The sequence below is a fragment of the Semicossyphus pulcher genome, unplaced genomic scaffold, assembly GCF_022749685.1.
Source record: "Semicossyphus pulcher isolate SPU_LCO1_2020_fin unplaced genomic scaffold, fSemPul1.0.p SCAF_21, whole genome shotgun sequence".
Classification (NCBI taxonomy): Eukaryota; Metazoa; Chordata; class Actinopteri; order Labriformes; family Labridae; genus Semicossyphus; species Semicossyphus pulcher.
The window spans coordinates 3,214,027-3,232,270 of NW_027211695.1; the positions used below are offsets into that span (position 1 = coordinate 3,214,027).

General features: G+C 41.9%; 2 protein-coding genes across 4 annotated transcripts in view; one reads left to right on the forward strand and one right to left on the reverse strand.

Annotated features, from left to right (window-relative positions):
• On the reverse strand, positions 1-9,149 carry alpk1 (alpha-kinase 1). The gene is made up of 14 exons (XM_069671789.1): positions 9,119-9,149; positions 8,347-8,592; positions 7,960-8,114; positions 7,685-7,883; positions 7,345-7,404; positions 7,155-7,241; positions 6,994-7,070; positions 6,783-6,878; positions 6,589-6,693; positions 3,535-5,344; positions 2,970-3,117; positions 2,732-2,894; positions 896-1,082; positions 1-769 (listed from the first exon to the last, which is right to left on the reverse strand). Exons 2-14 carry the CDS (start codon positions 8,465-8,467, stop codon positions 567-569), a joined length of 3,411 nt encoding a protein of 1,136 aa, XP_069527890.1. The 5' UTR covers positions 8,468-8,592; positions 9,119-9,149; the 3' UTR covers positions 1-566.
• A 739-nt stretch (positions 9,150-9,888) lies between these two features.
• The window catches only part of LOC138600904 (RAS guanyl-releasing protein 2), a 55,437-nt gene continuing 47,081 nt past the window's right edge, over positions 9,889-18,244 (forward strand). For 2 of the 3 annotated variants that reach the window (XM_069672442.1, XM_069672445.1), the window contains exon 1: positions 10,399-10,802. The gene's annotated coding sequence lies outside the window, so the exon portion shown is untranslated. Of the gene's footprint in view, positions 9,908-10,398; positions 10,803-18,244 lie in introns of those variants that run through there. The other variant, XM_069672443.1, reaches the window with a different exon arrangement.

The window sequence follows — 18,244 nt, forward strand, 5'->3', positions numbered from 1 at the left end:
ACTACAGGTAAGAGTGCTGGATGTTGGGTGGAAAAAAAGGGACATAACCTGTCACTTGACTTGCCCAAGAAAAAATGACTCAAGACTTGATCACTACACTGAATAATATAAACCTGTAAGTCTTAAAAACTTGCTAAAACACCACGTTATGACTAGGGCTGGGTATCTATAAGGATTTCTCAATTCGATTCCGATTCACAAGGTCCTGTTTCGATTTGATTTGATATTGATTTTTGTACGGGGTATTTCAGTCACAATATCAACACACCTCTAACCTGCTGTAGTATTAAAATGTTTACAATAAGAATTAACCCTAAAGAAGTAACATCATGTACTTTTTATTTAACATGACCAACACACAGCAGTCAACACAATATTAATAATTTTATGAATTAAACAGATTATGAACTTTTTTCCAGTTTCAGATTTTTTGTCTGTTCATCTGGCTCATGGTTTTGATTAAACGAACTGGGGTTCAACCCGAAGAACAAAACCACACGAGAGTTATAGGGAAAGGCATATTGTATAACAACATGCTGAAAATACACTCGATGCTGTCAAAGTTTCTAAAGCAGACCATGTGGCTGTCTGACCACAGGAGGTAGCTCGAGCAGCTGGCAGATGACATTGCACTCCGCTCCATGTTGCTCTTCTAGGAAGTATCTGAGGCCTCTGGCAGCAAAGTTGGAGGGGCCTTTGGGGGTCTTGGTGGAGTGAATCTGGGGGTCAGTGAGATAGGTCAGCCCTTTGCCATTGGCTGTCACCCATCCTAAGAAAAAGAAAGAAAAAGCTCATACAGTGTATATAATGTGACACAGGTTGTTAATTTCCCCTTATCGCAAGAATAAAGCACTATCACTATCGGTGATTTCATTTATCAGTGACTCATACACACCTTGTAGGTCTACAACAACCTCCTGGCAGTCAGAAAACAGGTAGGTAAAGTGTCCGAAGGCGAGGCCATATTCTGTAGCCTGGAAACTCTTGTCCTTCTTGCCAGCGTTGTTGGTCAGTTTGACAAAGTCTCCGAGCATGTAGGGCTCCACTGTTACGCAGCCCACGATCTCATTGCCGTTTAAAATCTATTTAAAAGAACAGAAAAACAACAGGGACATTATTACAAACCTGTTTGTGTATAAGTCAGTAATACGGCTGCAAAAATACAGTTATTTGGCTAACGCTTATATTAAGGTCCTTGTAATGGGTAATAAGACATTAAATACAAGTTAATGACACTATATAAGTGTTAATAATAGTATCATAATCATGTTTATTTTTATATTATAAGACATTTATAAGCACTTGCAACTGTAAACAAGACAGCTTAAGCTTCCCACCACTGAGGCAGCCGCTAAAGAAAACACCATTATGGGGGGGAAACACTTCGACTGTTAATAAGTGCATATCAAATGATTTATTAACCTTAATAAGGACACTGTTCTCACTTTAGATTCAGTAGCCGCAAAAAAGCCTAATTAACTGTTAACAAGTGCATAGTTGATTGCTAATTACTGCATAATAAACTATGTATTAAGCTCAGTAAAGGCTTAACAAAAGCACAATAGGTACTTGAGTAAGGCCATGTCCACACGCACAGGTATTTGTCAAACATAGCTTTTTCTCTGCCTTTTGTAAAACTCCAGCCACGGAGAAGACTTTTAGAAACCCCATTTCTGTGGAGAGGTGTAGACATGATAAACGGCATTTTTGGCTCGTGACGTCAGGCTGTGCGACGTTATCTCCATAGTGATGCGTCACCAATGAGGCGACATTCCTCGCAAAATGACAGACTTGACAAATACTGTGAACAGGACTTTTTACATGTTTACACATTTATGTTACTCGTCTATTATATTGAGGAACAAAGGCATCGGGATAGACTTTTTCAGACTTTTGATTGGCCGCAATTCTTTTTCTTTATCTTTGCATGATCCGGTTATATTATAAGGCATTTATTAACGCTCTTAAGCAGTCTATAAATTGTTTACAAGTTTCTTATAAGTACTAACAAATGTCTTATAACTATAAACATGATTATGATACTATTATTAACACTTATACAGTCTTATTACCATATATTTAATGTTAATAAGCCTCTTATAAGAGTCTTATTACCTATTAACTAACGCTTATTACAAGGACCTTAATATAAAGCATTACCATCATTAGTACTGGTGGAGAATCATTTACTTTTGCACTTTATCATGTTTCTACATGTAATTAAATGTGGTGTTTCCAGTATTGTGGTTTTAGCTAAATAAAGCTAATATAGGCTTGTAAACTAAAAACAGAATACAAGTTCTTTTTATTGTTTAGTTTAACAGGAAAAAGCAGATACAATAAAAGAATACTCACCACAAAGGTATTATTTGCTCCGTAATTTCCCTCTGTAACATCCCTTATTACATTCTGGACTTATAACCAACATAATATTGGCTTTACTACTATCATGAGAGTATATTTCTAACTGTAATCTGACAGCTGGAGGGTATTTGGGGGGGAGGGAGCTGAGGAATTATATTTGAATATCTCTAAAAACACTCCCAGGCTGCTGCAGGCTATCCTACGCTCTGCTGTCTATATAGAACATGTGTAGGGGGTCCTATTAAAGTGAGTTTTATTTATGATGTAATTATAATTTCAATAAACATCTGCTGTCTCTGCTTTCCCCGACTGAAGTAAACATTATATTTTGTGTTTGGTTCATTTCATCTTTATGATTTGTCCTCACCAACAGAGCTTCGGAGGGAATGAAGAAGATCTGAGCCATGACTTCTCTGTCGTAAAGACTCTTGTTGAACTCAGTCACGTAGTGCTGGGCTGTCATCTGTCTCTCCACGTCTTTCAGGTGAAACTGGATCTCCTTTGGCTTCAAGTAATCTTTCCCAACATAACTAAAAACATAAATTCACAGACTATGAAACTTAAAATTATGTTGGGATTATGCATGGATTGAGTATCTGCATTACCTGCTTAACCTTTCCTCCTGGTGTAGAAACTGTACCCATATTGCCGTCCTCTGCTTGCCCTCCATCCCCATCGGTTTCCCGATGTAAATGCAGGTCTCCCTGGCTGTCCACAGCCCTGTGGCTTTGGAGAACTTTAAATGAAGAGCACCTAATAAAGGTTACATTCAGAGATTAGCCCAGGTGCCAAAAAGCAGTCACATTGTATGTAGCTTATGAGAAAATGACCCTTCTCTTCAGATGATTTACTACCTCTGCAAAGATTTTTGGAATAGGTATATGAACTGAAGTGCTAGTTTAGAGTCTTCTTCAGTACAGCATTACAGTCATTCTTAATATTCGCCAAAGGTGCCGCCAAAGAGAAGGAAACGGAGATCTTCGAGATAACAACTTTAAACATGTTTGCTATCTTAGTTTTGTGTTGAGCTAGATCAAAAGTCAGAATGTCACCAAAGTCAGTTCAATTGAACCATTAAAATTCAAACCAGTAAAACCAAATTGTGTTGGACGAACAGAGAATGCCGAAAAAGATGATATGATTAGGAAGATAATTGGTATCCAAACTTACTGTAGGCAGTGTTGTGTTTCTTCAGCTTGAATAGAGTCTTGTCACTTTGCAATCTCTTCAGCAAACATTCATGGCACACTCCAGCCAGCAGGGCTTGGTAGTCCTGCTGCGACAACGAGTACTGTCTCTCAGGGACAAGGCCATGGCTGTGCTGAACGCAGCTGTAGCACAAGGGGTTCTTGCTCTGCAGGACCTTCAGATTTTCTGTGACTTCACTGCTTTGGTGTCCACTCTCCAGCATCTCAAATGAACTCTCTGTGGAGGTTTCAGTGGACGCACATTGTTCTGGAACAAATTGGGAATGTTTTGGATTTGCTAAGGAGTTCTCGTTAGCAGGTATTGAAGATACAGAGTCAACCTCGGTGTCCATATTTGTGTCAACATGAAGGCTCTGCAGAGGTCTTGGCGTGGACAAGGCTTCCACTAAAGATGTGTTGTTTTTGTGTGTCGAATTATGTGCTAAATCAGATGTTTCAGAATCAAGTGTTTCCAAATAAAAAATACTCCCATCGGACTCTGGTGACTTACTGACTTGGCTGGTTCCTGCTTTTGATAGGCTACATGGCTGAGGTTGTATGTTTGTCGGGGATTTCGAGTCAAGTGAGATTTTCTCCCATGACGACTGGGAACCGAAACTGTCACCGAGGGAGCTCGAGGTGGTTCTGAGAGCTAGCTGAGATAAGGATTGTACTGCTGCTTCAGCTGCTGATTTTTTCAGCGGCACACCACCAACATCGGTCATCCAATCCTCTTCAGTGCAAAGTGTCTCTATTTCAGCTTGTATCACTTCAAACTTCTCTTGATTACTCCTAGCATTAGAAGAGGAAGTAGATATTGGAACCGTACGGGAACCGATACCAGAGTTACAACCCTGAAAGTCTCGCTTCCTGTTTTTATCCGCGGACTGGAGCACGTTGTCAAAGCTATCATCATCAACCTCAGTGGTCAGACAGTTTTTATCGCTTGCTTTTGCACCACGTTCAACAGCAACACTTCCTGTGTAGCCGCTGTTGCTAGGCCTGGGAGACCCCGAACTACTCAAGGAGAAGTTCTGCCACGAGGAGCCGAGGTTTTCTGTGCTTTCTAGAGTGGTAGCCAGGTCAGACTTTGGAGGTGGGTGCATGGTAGATGTATTTGAACCTCTTGGTTGTGGTTCCTCTCTTGTCGGTAAACCTTTTGACACTTTGCAGGCCTCAGTGCTACATTCTGTGTTTAGCACACCAACAGTTGTCCCCAGTGCAGTAATACAGATCCCCGTCCTCGCCCCATCTATCTTGTCATTAGTCTGCTTACAGTTTGTGTTGGTTGCCTCACACAGCGATGCATGATACTTTTTGAATCTCTGCATCACCTTAGCAAAACCATCTAGAGAAAAATTAACCGATGTGTCCTTGAGGTTTCTGTAGCTGTCAGGGATAAAAGAGCCCTTGTCTGAATTAAGGAAAGGCTCCACTCGCAACAGAAGCTTGACTTGGGCGACCAGATGCATGATTTCAACACAGAGGCCGTCTTTGTCTTGAGTTCCTGCCTGGCAGTATTCATAGAAAGTTGCTAAAGCTTTTTGACAAGTTTGAGAAGCCTGCGCCACAACTTCCTGAGGAGTGCCAAGCCATTTGTGAGTGACAGTGAGGGAATAGGCAGCCTTAATGAAGGTGTGAAGCTCCTGCTTGCTTGTGACCAACTCGCCCTCTGCTTTGGTGAGCAGACCAATCTCAAATGCCTCCAAAGCTTGCTGGAGATAAGACTGCCTCTGAGTGGCTGGGCACTGCATTGAGAAACTGTACGATAACAAGCAGGTCCCTTGAGTTACCTAAGGGAAGAGAGGTCAGAGTAAGGTAGAGAGACAATTACAGGATAATTAAGATTTATGATCGCTCACAAGCTACCTTACTTGTCCCTGCTGTGAGACCATGAGTTTATTCGTTTCTGTCAGAGGTTTGACATTGTGAAGCTTGTCGTTCCAAAGTGATGCAAAGAGGGAAAGACATGACGACACAAACCGCATCAATATTTTTTCAAAGTTTGAGTCATAACCAGCGATGGGCTCTTAGAAAGGAGCTGATTTTTATGGCTCTGTTGCTTTGTGAGCTGTTTAATGTTATTTTTTCTTTTCATAAGAAGTTGAGCAACTATTGTTTTCCCAAATACGTCCACATCTTGTGACTGGCAGGTTCTTACTTGTAAACATAAATTGAAGGGGCATGGATTTCATCTTCTTCTCCTTGAGTTTATTTGCAGTTTGCAAAGCCGCTTAGAGCAATGACTGTATATATAGATGGACGACTTGTCTCTATCTGCTGTCATTGTACTTCCACTAACCAAAACACACACTTAACTTACGGAAAAAAAGATCACAAACGCAACATATTCAACAGCAAAAGAGCAGACATTCAGAGATATGTGAACTTCAATGACTGTAGTGATTGTTTAAGTTACATCTCCTCTCGCTGTTCCTCCTCTACTCTGCTAATCCAGAACAGATCGGCAGCAGGAGCCCGATTTGTCAACAGAGCTGTCAATCATCCTTTTTACAGCATCAAATAACTAATTAAAAATAAACTTGTCATAAAAATGAACACTTAGACATAAATCAGCATGATAAGAACTAACTATAATGACAGAAACCATGTTTGAGAAAAATGTATTTGGCGTGTATTTTGATTTTATAGTTTGACTCATGTCCCATCTGTTAACATGGAGGAGGCGGGCTTTATGACCTATACTGCAGCCAGTCAGCAGGGGGCGACAGAGAGGGTTTGGCTTCACTTTTAGGGAGCTGTCATGTCGTCCATCTTTTTATACAGCCTATGGCTTATAGGTGCATTACCCCCAACAACTGGACTGGTGTGGTACAAGGGGACTGGATTTTGTATTTTGTGCAAACAAGAACTGCAAATATAATTAATGTGAATTTGACAAAACGTGAAGAAATAGAGGCTGAAGTTGCAGCTCATTAATTTACAGACTCCATGGCAACATTAAACTTTCTTTTTACACCTGCCAAACTTAAAGGGCATGTTTGGAGGGCGCAGTTGTCCCAATAGAAGAACTTACCACATTGGTCAACACATAGAGTGACGTGTACTGGCTGTACACCACCGCCATCTTGGCTGCCTGGGCTGCTGACAGAAGACGATGACTTCTGTCCCCGAGTAAGGACTGCTCCAAACAATCAGACGGACAGAAACAATAAATCATACAAAGCCAATAATATACAAAACAAAACAATTTCACTCATTTCGCCTTACCAAATCTATATCCGGGTTAGACCTAAAGGTTATGAAATCCTCATCATTTATTGACACCAATATGTTGGCCAGTATGCCAAGAGAGGTTCCAATGCCCTATAAAACATACGGACATGTACAAAGGTTTATAACTGTGGTTAAACAGGGGTGTGCTTGTTTACAAGCTCATGATGTGGCAGAGGTGACAATGTTGTACTAGTGGCTGTGCTACCTTTTTGTCAGGTTGAGGGAGTGCGTAGTAGCCAACCAGAGAAGCCCAGATTAGCTCTGCAGCCCCCAACCACAGGCCTGAAACAAATCAGGAAAAAGCCGTCTTTATATCAATATATCCGGGTAGTACTTTTTTTTTCCCAGGAAGGAAACAAATCTTACCAAGCTTCTGCAAAATCATTCCTCGCACTTGAACACTAACGGCCTGCACAAGAGCCTGCTCACTTTCAGAGTGGTACGCCCAACAACCTGTACAATAAAACAAAGATTAGCTTTCCATCTAGCTCGTGAAAAACAACATTACACATCATTAAAATGCCGTTAAAACCACGTAGCAAGGAACCTACAGTACCTGTGGCCCCACTACTGTTAATGAGGCTGCTCAGTATGTATTCTGCCTTCTGTAGTTTGCCTGTTGGGAACACAGTTAATTATGTTAACATTTATCCAGCTCGGTATAGCAAAACCAAATAACGTTCTAATTAAAATGTGTAATTATGACAAAGTAATGACAGCATTTTCATGTATAATTTTCATTTTATGGCTCGGCATCAATCACTATTTATTTCCCAGAACAACAATTAGGGTGATGCATGAGGTATTACCAATCCATCTACATTTATTCTGCACAAATGGCTCCCCACAAAACATGAGTAATTATCACAAACAGAACCTCCTCCATTACACTGTACCAGAGTTAAGGTAGACTCTGGCCTGTCGTATGACCAGCTGGGGGGCCACAGGGGTCTCGGGGTGGCGTCTGTGGAGCAGCCTGGTGATCTTCAGCAGCCTGCTGGACTCGTCGGTCCAGTAGAGGAAGCGGTCCACTAAGAAAATGACTGCCAGTGCCGTACATGCCTCTTGAGCCACGATGGAAGCCTTTAGAACAGCCTGGCAAACATATTGAGAAATAGATGTAACATGTTTTCACCACAAGGAAACCATCACTTAGCTGAGTGATTATTACCAGGAGCTGGGACAGGTGCTTGCTGATGAGGTCACTGAGGTTGGTCTTGTCATTGGCGAGGACAGACTGCTTATACTGCCACTTCTCCGGCACAAAGGGCCACTTCATTTCCATCGCCTCCTGCAGGAGCGACGCCAGCTCCTCGCACAGCGAGTCTACAAAGAAATAACCGTATCTCCTTTATCAAAGAAAAGTATTATTGATTCAAACATGAGCTTGGAAACATTGTAAATGAATAAAACTGGAAATACTTGGTAAACTTTTTAGCAGGAGAGAATTTGTAAAATGTATTATCCTCCTCCCCAAAATCTCTTCTCACAAATCTTAATCTGAATTCCTTTCATGCCCACATGAAAACTGACTAAACAGCACCATCTTGTGTCTGACCTCTGCAGCTACAGTAGCTCAGCCTCTCTGCCTCCGTGGGCTGCTTGGACCGCTGGGCTTCTGAATCTGCTGCCACTTTGAGACACTCCTCCAGTAAATCCCCCACCTCATGGCTGTCCATTCTGGTAAACAGATGTTTTAGCTGTCCCCTGGGATGAGGGGAGTACCTTCCTTTCTTGGCCTCTTCCCCCGTGTTCTCTTATCAGAGTGATTCACGATGGGAAATCCCATTGAATGGCCAGGCTGCTGTTGAGGAAGGATTGCACAATCAGATGTAATTTCAAAACAAGGAAGATCCAACTAATAGGCTTTATTTTTCTTTTTGTATAAAAATCTATTTTCACGTTATGAAATATTAGTAATACACTATTGGTAACTGGTAATACACATGGTAATACACCTTTGCAGATGTGCCTGTGTGTTACCAGTGAGGAATTTCCCACCTAACGAACAATAGGGTTATGTTCCTTTAAGACGTTTACGTATCCTTCAAATTTGCCCATGACTTTTAATTCATAAACTTACTCTAAGTCTAAAAACAACTTGCAAAACAAGTGACATTAGACTGAACACACGCTATCACAAGTATGAGTGTGCTGCTCGCTATATTTACTCCACAGATTGGCAGATGTTATGCCAAACACAGAATGTACAACGATTTGGCAATGAAAATCAAACCCCAGGAATAAGTGAACAAGAGATGAAGTCTTATAAAAGACTGTCTCTTTGGCTACAAAGTCCAATCATAAAACTGTATTTTAACAGCACCCACCGTGTCCTGAAGTTCCCTTCGTCTTCCTGTTAGGGGAGTGCAATACGATGCTGCTTTCAAGTACAGACGGAAATTTTGCAATTACAACTTGAGCGCGCATGACGCGCGAATCCCAGCAGTTAAACAAGAGAAAGCAAAGGAAGTCCGACTAAACGATCAGCCTGAGCAGGATAATTGGTTTATGATCAGAAGAGAGTGCCCACCAGGTGACTAAAATTTGTTTTACAGGTTTAATCAAATAAGTTCTTAAAAAGTTTCGCTTATTTTAAACTACCATTATAATGTGAGTAAGGAAAGTCATTGATACCTGTACATTATTTAGTGATTTATGTATAACAGGGTGAACTTTTGTTCGTGCATAACCAAGAGATAAAAAACACCTTGTTAATTATTTTCCGATTTTTGTTAGGAATAAAAAAAAAAAGATTAGCATCATTTTCATGCTTATATTACCAGAAATAAATAGCATTCGTCATCTGGCATGAATATATGAAAAAAAAGTATATAATATAATTTTAATAATAAAAATATATTTCAGCATATTTGCACTATTGTCGTTCATAGGCTTATGCATAGTAGTTTAATATTTAATGCTTAAGTGTACATATAGAGCAAAGTTAAACTCCTTGTTTGTGTACATACCCGGCCAATAAAGCTGATTCTGATCCTGATAAATTACCTACATTCTATTTGTTAAAGGTTTATCTCTTCTCCTACTTAATCCCGCATGACCTAAATGCAACATGTGACGTAATGAAGGGGGGTTGAACCTCAGTCCTGCAGCAACAGGTATGTGCAATGTGTGTGATCAGCGTGTGACAATGACAGAGGATGCATTCAATGTGAAACTCCTTTGATGAACATAACCTAAAAACAGTAACACAGCTTTTATCGTCTCTTCTCATCAAAAAGCGTAAAAAATACATTTTAATGAATGAGTGCATTTCCCCCCATTCCACCTCTGCAGCAGTTCTTGTTTACCGAAAAAATAAAGATAAAAAACACCAGGTAATGCAGCCTAAAGCATTTGAGCACTTGCTGCACTGCTACCGGTACTCAGGTTCAAGAGGTGTATTTGAAGGCATCACTAAAAGTGCTCAGAGTTTAAGGAAGCGATTTTGATTGACATGTCGCATTGATGTCGCATAGCAGCCAACAACATGACAGATTGTTCCGGTGCGTAACGGTGCGTAGCCGCTCGCACACAACAAGCATGTGCACAGACTGTGGTGTTGCTGTGATACTACCAATAGGCGGGACTGTGGATCTGCAGTGTGGCTGTGAGCTGCACAGCTGGAACCTGAGCAGAAGGCTGGCACGCGGTCCAGCTGCGACCAGATGACTGAGCTCAGCTGCGAACTGCAACACCAACACGCATCTCATCCACAACTTGCTGCCTAAGTGCGCCAGGAGGGAGGGGGACTTGTGGGGTTAATGTGCCGTGAAAAAAAATACCCGCATTGCTCTTTCTGAGGACCGTCTGCAGCAACTCTGAAGAAGGATCTGAGCGTCTTCTGATGAGTTCATCTCTCTGCGTGACCTGCTGTCCCCTCTTCATCGCCAAGCAAGCGTTTTGACTTTTGGTGGTCCTGGTGATGTAACGCGTTTCATCTCAGTGCTTACTCCAAAACTGTTACAACTGTAGCCTCCTCTTGCAGAGCATGGGACCCTTCAAACTCTAAAGGTAGGAAATATGCCATAACTTGCGCATTTGCACGTTTTTACGCATGGCGGGTTTTAGATGTCTAGTCTTCTCACACTTATATTGAAGTGTTAATTGTGGTGATCACTGATTAGTTAATATCAGTAAGAATGTTAGCCATTGTTTTGCAACAGTATAAGCTCAGGCGTGGACTTGTCTTCTTGCACCATCAACCGCAGCAATGCCAGCCAGAGGGTTCCATGTTGACTCATTAGTGACTACTTTGTGTTGGAAAGAATGCTCACAGCTGTTGTGCTCTGACTCGTGGTGGCTGACAGATATGTACTAGTTGAACTAAGGGAATTATAACGAGGCTGTGTGAAGTCAATTTTTAAGCAGAGGAGCATCCCTGCGCACAGTGGAGGCGGAGGGAGGGACGCCTGTTCCTAAAATTAGATTTGGGAGAGGCAGGCTCTTTATCCTGCTTTGAATGATGTGAGAATGATGGTAAACAAAAGCCTGTTGCAGAGTAATGGAATCTGTGAAGAGGAGGGAAGGAGGGAAGATGCAGTAATTTGAACTTGTGCAATACAGATTTTATGGGGGAGGAATAAAATGTTCAAAGACCCCTGGCTGCACTGCTAATAACCCATTAACACCAGCATTTACCATATTCACATGGAGGCAATTTTCCTCTTACATCAGCCTCAGGGTGGAAAGCTTTTATATTGTGGAAGTGCTGTGTTCCAAGTTTGCAAATCATACAGTATGTAGGTTGTCTGAAAAATCGTTATCAATCACAGCTTCTTGATTGATGAGCATCTGAAGATGCAGTGGATAGTGAAATATGGAGGCTATATTTCTGGTTAAATCCATTAGGTACCGTTAGACAACAGCGAACATTAGCATTTAACCATTTCCTAGCTGACATGACCATTTTGTAGCTGTATTGTGCACCCTTCGAAGGATGTATTTGAAGGCCGATTGCGTGGAAGGCTGTCCCATTTCGAAGGTTTCTTCAGACGCGGCCGAGAAATGCGTCCTCTTTTTCCCGGGCCATGAAGGATCCATCAGGTGCATCCTTCGCGGCACAAGAGATGACGGACTCTTATGCGGCCGAAAGAATAAACTTTTAAATGTAAAAGTTTTTGGTTTCAACTCAATCGAACAAATTACTTTGAAAATAATAGGTTAAGTTAGTTATGCTAGCTAGTTAGCCCACTAGCTACATGTTGGCTTTAGCAGTCTACGCAGGCTATGAATGGCGCTTCCTCAGTTGACCGCGTCCTTCGAAGGCTGCAGCCCGTGGATTGTGACATAGCTGTTGTGTTACAAGATACAACAGAAAAGGTGTAAATTCCGAGTTAACCATGATGTAAGTAAGCTAACAGAACTGTTAGCTAAAATTGATGGATTCATTTTTCAATTGACACTGGGCCATGTTTCAAGTTAAAACAGCATAGTTGATTTAGCTACAATTAGACAACAACTAATGTTAGCTTTAAATCACTTACTAGCTAACGTTACCTATCAAAGTGTTACAAAATATATTAGGAAAGACGTCAATTCCTCGCTAACGGAAATGTAGGGTAGCTAACAGTTATGTTAGCTAGGAGGATGGTAGTTGAATGCGTTTGTGACTTAGCTGTCGGTAATGGGTTGTTAAATATGTTGGTTTACCTTGTAATATGGCCCAATGTCCCTCATTAGAGATGCTAATCAATTGAGAAGTGCTGATATTAAAGCACTTATATGATTTGCAAACATTGAATACAGCAGCACAACATACTTAGCTACAGCTTTTGAACTTCCCACCATGACGATGACATCAGAGGCAAATGGCGGCCTTGTGCATACGGTGAATGGTGATGAGAGCTCTCCATAAGGGAAGAGAATGACACTGAAGGCCACATCCCGGTGCATTGTGTGAAAGCCTCGGCTGCTGAATTAAACAGGCGAGAGGTCAGACTTACCCTGCCCACTTTATTTCCATTCAATCAGCCCCCTCATTACCTGTCCTCTTATAGCGGCTGCTGCTGTCTGACTTCAGTGATTCGAGGTGATTTTCTCCCTCGGAGCAGCGGGGATTATAGGAGGCATCTTTGAGTGCCGGGGTTGCTGATTACTCGCTCTGCTGCGTCTTTGCAGACCCCCCCCCCTCTGCCTTATCCACCCATGTTTTGGCGTCAGAGCAGTGGGATTTGACTTGTAAGCTCTGATATGCTGCCTCTTTGGACATTTGGAGGTCTTAGCGGCTGTATTTGTCGGGCACAAACTTCACTTCACTACTATTTTTCAGTGTTGCTGATTTGGCTGCATGTTGCTGATTAACCGCTCCTATTTTGAATACCGGAGAAGCTCGCTTTGTGTGCACTCAGCATCTGATTCAGAGGATGCAAATAAGGCAGCCTTCAACATAAGTCATCATGCACATGCCCCCACACAGACAAATCTGTCACCAATCAATAAAACAATTAGTCCAAAGTCCATTTTATCAGACTGTGTACTCTGTTTGATCACTTCAAAGTACGCCATGGCCTCTGTGATCTCTCATGCCGAACAAGTGAAGTGGTGCTTGACTTAGATATAAAAAGGAAGCATTTCAAGGACTAAAGGCGCCTCCAGAAGAGAGGTAAAATCAAGTAGGAGACATTTTTTTAGAAAAGCCTCTGCATCTGTTCCTCCCTTCTCTCCTGCACTGCCGCAGTGCAATTACTCCAGGCCTCTGGAGCGGCCACCCTTGATATTTAGCATCACCTCCTCCACCTCCACCTGCAGCAGCGTTGCACTTATCAGCGAAGCCAGCCATAATTGGATCTGTTGTGCAGAGCTGCTGCTCTATGCCAAAAGCCCCAACAGCAAAATGTAAAATCTGGGAGGAGGAGGAGAACAAGAGGAAAGGAATCAAAGGGAGGCAGAACGTAGCGAGGAAGAGTGAAGCAAAACTCAATAATTACAGAGACGCAGCTCTGCCAGACACGTGTGCTGGATGTTGGCCATCATTGGAGTGTACGGTCCAGTGCCCTCCCTTTATCACTTTTAATTAGCTAATCCCATTTATTCCCGCACAGCCCCTGCGCTGTACTCCTTATTACCTTTCTATTTTGTACCTCGTAGATCGCTTTCAGACCAAGCAGGTTCATTAAGGCGTTAAAAACCGGGTGCTTACTTTGGATCACGTGCAAGCGACAATATTAGTATTCAATTAAATGCCTGAATTATGCATTATTCCAAACATCAGTAGAGAGAATTTAAAGACCATGCTTCGGCAGGAAAGTTCACAGCGCCAGTGAAGTGTTAAAGCCATATAAACACTCTAAGGTGTAAAAAAGCTCTTCTGAATTACTAAAAATCACTTGGAAAATAAAGTTTGGTAAAATAAAGAGGCCACGTTCTTTTTAAAACGTGCACCACATAAACAAACACTTTTTAAAACATACAACAACATGCTAATAGCCAACAACTGAAACACGGCTTCAGTTAGCGTTAGCTTAGCTACGTAGCTTAGTCAACAGCTCAATAGGAAAACTGTCTTTTATCATAGCAACAGTCTTTAAGTTTTAGCTAACTTAAATGTATGAGTAAGCTACGGTTCCAGAAGAGGATTGTTAATTTCAAAACATAATGTTAACAGAAAGTAGCTCATTTACTTACAGAACAATTTCAGGGTCAAAAGCTCGCTCTGCACTCGTCATGAGATACTCCGAGGCTTCAGGCGGTGATGTGCGACGACGTAGGCGGGGTGTCACGGCCAGGTTCGGAGTTTAGAGTAAAACCTTCTGAGTTAATGTTGCTGCATTGACACGTACAGTTCGTTTTCACACCAACTATTTGTCAACTGAGAGTAAAACATAATGCATTTGAGTCCGTCCGGAGTATAATTAACTCTTGCTCAACACCAGAAATGTAACTCAGGTTCAGTTTGACTCCCACAGACTTTGCAGGACAACAGTGATTCTAAAACGATGACAAAAGGATCTACTTTATTCATCTCATGTTTTTTATTAGCATAAAAACCCTCCTTTTTTTCTTTTTTCCTTTGACCATTTGTTTAATTACATTTTTTTTTATCTTTCAGTATTTTAAATTGATATGTTTTATTTAATTTTTTCCTCGAGTAAGGGGCGATGGAATGAGGCGGGCTACCTCCTCTTCCTTCTTTACTGATTCAGTCTTTTCTCATTTTCTGCAACAACTGAAATATTCAAAAACGGGTCACTTCCAATTCTGCACAGACTTTTAGAATCTAACTGAAAAAATGCAAAAACTGAATGTTTCCCAAATGGTTTAGTCCGGAAATACAGTCCCCTCTCATCTCTCTCTGTCCCTGCTGGGATTGTTCCGTTCCCATGAAAGGGCACAGACCCTGTAAAATCTCCGTCTGTCAATGCACTCTGCTCTGTTCACCTTTAAAGGTATGACTGGAACACAGGCGAGAGAGCCAGAAGCAGAAGAGTGGGATGCATAGGAGGGGAAAGGAGCTGCTGAGCGAAAGTGTTGGTCCTGAAGAGCTATAAATCAGGCTGTGGCTGGAATTAAATCAGTCAGGGCCAAACACGGCGGTGTGTTAGCCTGGTGGGAGGCTGGATCGAAACTCTGGCTGCTGTATCTTAGCCAGTGTAGTGATTACTAAAGCCAGTGAATTAGCTGTGGTGCTGATAGCAGCGCTGTGATTAATTAAAGTTTCAGTTGACTGACATCCTTCTGTGCTACACATGTTAGGCGTGCCTCACTTTCAGAGAGGGAATCGAAAAGAATAATGCCTGTGTTGTCCTGCACCTGCTTCAAAAGATTCATTTCTCCACCTTTGTTTTCTATCAGTTTGCAGTCTGTGATCTTGCACGCTCTTTATCTGAAGGTGCATAATGAATAGGGTATTATGACTACAGGAAATTGTGGGGTTCGTGGTCGGCTCAGGGATGCGAGCAGTTTTAGGGAGGAATACATAAACAGGAACTAGCCAGAGCTAACGCTGTTAAAACGAGCCTGCAGGGGGGTAAGGAAGAGGCTGGCTGGGTGAATGTGAAACTCCCAGCATTTACACACAACATGAAACTAGTTCACAATGAAACCACTGTGTAGCTCAGTGAGCACAGCCCTGACAGGCAGGAGGAAATGAAGCAGATAAGCACTGCAAAGAACAAATTAGTCTCCAGATGTACAGTATGTGCACTGTTCTGCAAACCACAGGCGTTTCATAGAAAACCTGCAGTTTTGGAGATTCAGCATTACTTTGCGTCCGTGTCGAAACAGTTTCTGTTTTTAGGAGGATGTTTGCAGCAACACAGCTGTACTTCTATGTTTCTGCATGCAGCGCTGGTGTTTCTGCATGCAGGATTGTGCTTACGGGCAATGACATTAGCTGAAATTCATGGGAAAGGAATCTTAAGTGTTTTGTTTTAATGACTCAAATTTTATCTTTTTTTTTTATTTCTTCTTGGATGATTTGCTGTAATCATCAAACCAGAAACCTCAAACTTTAATTCTGGTAAAATGCTTCTTGACTTTCTTTCCGAGAGATGAGCGGAAAATTAAACACGTATGCCTAGCTACAGCTAGCTTAGCTTAGCATGGAGAAACAAATTTGTTACTTTACCATTGTAGCCTCAAGGAAGTTACTGGTCCCAGGTAGCTAAAGAAATTTTAGTGGAAAAAAATCACAAGCCGGCCCGGTTAGTGACGCGTTTTCCATCAGCCAGCAGTGGTTGGTCTGCCAGAGAGGGTAGGCGGAGCTAAGCGGCTGCTTTTCCGATCTCTGCAAGTGTTGCGAGTAAACAGTAATCTACTATGGCTGAACAAACAAAGAAAAGATGGATGACTACAGATACAACTTCAAAAATAAGTGAAAATCCAAAGAAAAAGAAACAAACTCGACGCTCAGATGAAGGCAAACCGTCTAAAAAGGAAACACTGTCTGGATATCTGGGAAGTGTGCTCCTGCAATTACCGTTTATCGCCATAGATGCCGCCAAACAGAACGAAACTGAGATCTTCGAGATTACAACTTTAAAGGAAATGTTAAACATGTTGGTAAAACATACCTTTTGACTTTCATTCCGAGAGATGAGCCAAGAAGAAAAGACGTATGCCATCTTCATATGAAGCTACAGCTAGCTTAGCTTAGCAATCAACTGGTCCTAAGCAGCTAAAGAAATGTTATTAACACTTTTTGTACCGATAAAGCACACAAGATTAAGTAAGCTAACTAACTGCTGGCTTTAGCGACATATTTATTGTCCATCTAAGAGAGTGATCAAAAATGCAAATAAGTGTATTTCCCAAATTGTCAAACTACTGTTAAATTTGCAGCAATAAAAATCAGCTATTCATAAATAATAAACTTTCACCATAAATTTTCAATCTGCTAAATGCATTGATCTTACAAAGACAAAGTGTGTGACTTCACATGGAATTTGCTCACTGAGATGAAACATTCGGTCACAACAGGAAGTGAGACTCCTGACTTGAGAACTGCAGAGAAAGCACACACTGAATCCTGACTGCGGCATGCTCTGTAACAAATGACGGTTGGCAGGAATGGCCTGGGTGTTCGCCGCGTGAAAGACAGAGTAACGCTCTGTTGCAAAAGATGATGGATCACGTTTTCTCCTTTACACAATGTGCCATGTGGCTCCGTCTCTCACTCATCACACAGCCAGAATTTGAGAAGGAAGTTATGTGTCAGGGAGATAGCTGAAAAATGTGAGAAAGAAATTATTTTAAGAACAGATTATGTGACAAATTAATCCTGCTGCATGTGAGAAAAAAGTGTGGACACGCACACAAACGCTCGCCACATTTCGCACACGCATACCAACACACCCTTCCGGTATTTGTTATGTAGCAAACTTTCACATCTGGTAAAAAGGACAGAAGTTTGAGCAGGAAGCCTGAAAACAAAGCAGTGAAAACAGGCTGACACAATGATACATTGTTGTTTCTGTGGGGGCAGGAGGCAGATATTACAGCAGCACATGGGATCCGCAGCGATGCCCTTTTCTGTCTCGCACATTACGCTTTTCATTTGAAGTCAGAAAGTGGAGATGCGAGATGTGAGAGTGTGCCAGATGTGGAACAGGATGCGTGACTTTCTTTTCGCTTTGGAGGACGTAATAAAACATTAGACGCTGGCAGCTGCTCTGCCCCTGCGAGACGTCGTGAAATCAGCATATTTTTCTCCTTGACATTCTTCTCTTATGTCAACATTATGAAGAAGCGCTGCTTGCCCTTTGCGTTTTATATTTGTAGGAGGGCTTCTGTTTGATTTCGCAAGAAATGTAACTCACATTTTTTTCCTGTGTTTTCCATCATTGCTACCCCTCCCTGTTTGATCATTTTCCTTCCCTTGCCTACAATCTCTTTCCATGTTTGACTGGGCTGAAGCAGGATAGAGTCTCTCTCTCTTTATCTCCCATTCTCCTATCCTCCATCCGCACCCCCACCTCCCTCCCCGAGGAGCAACTGTAGCCGCTAATCTCCGCTTG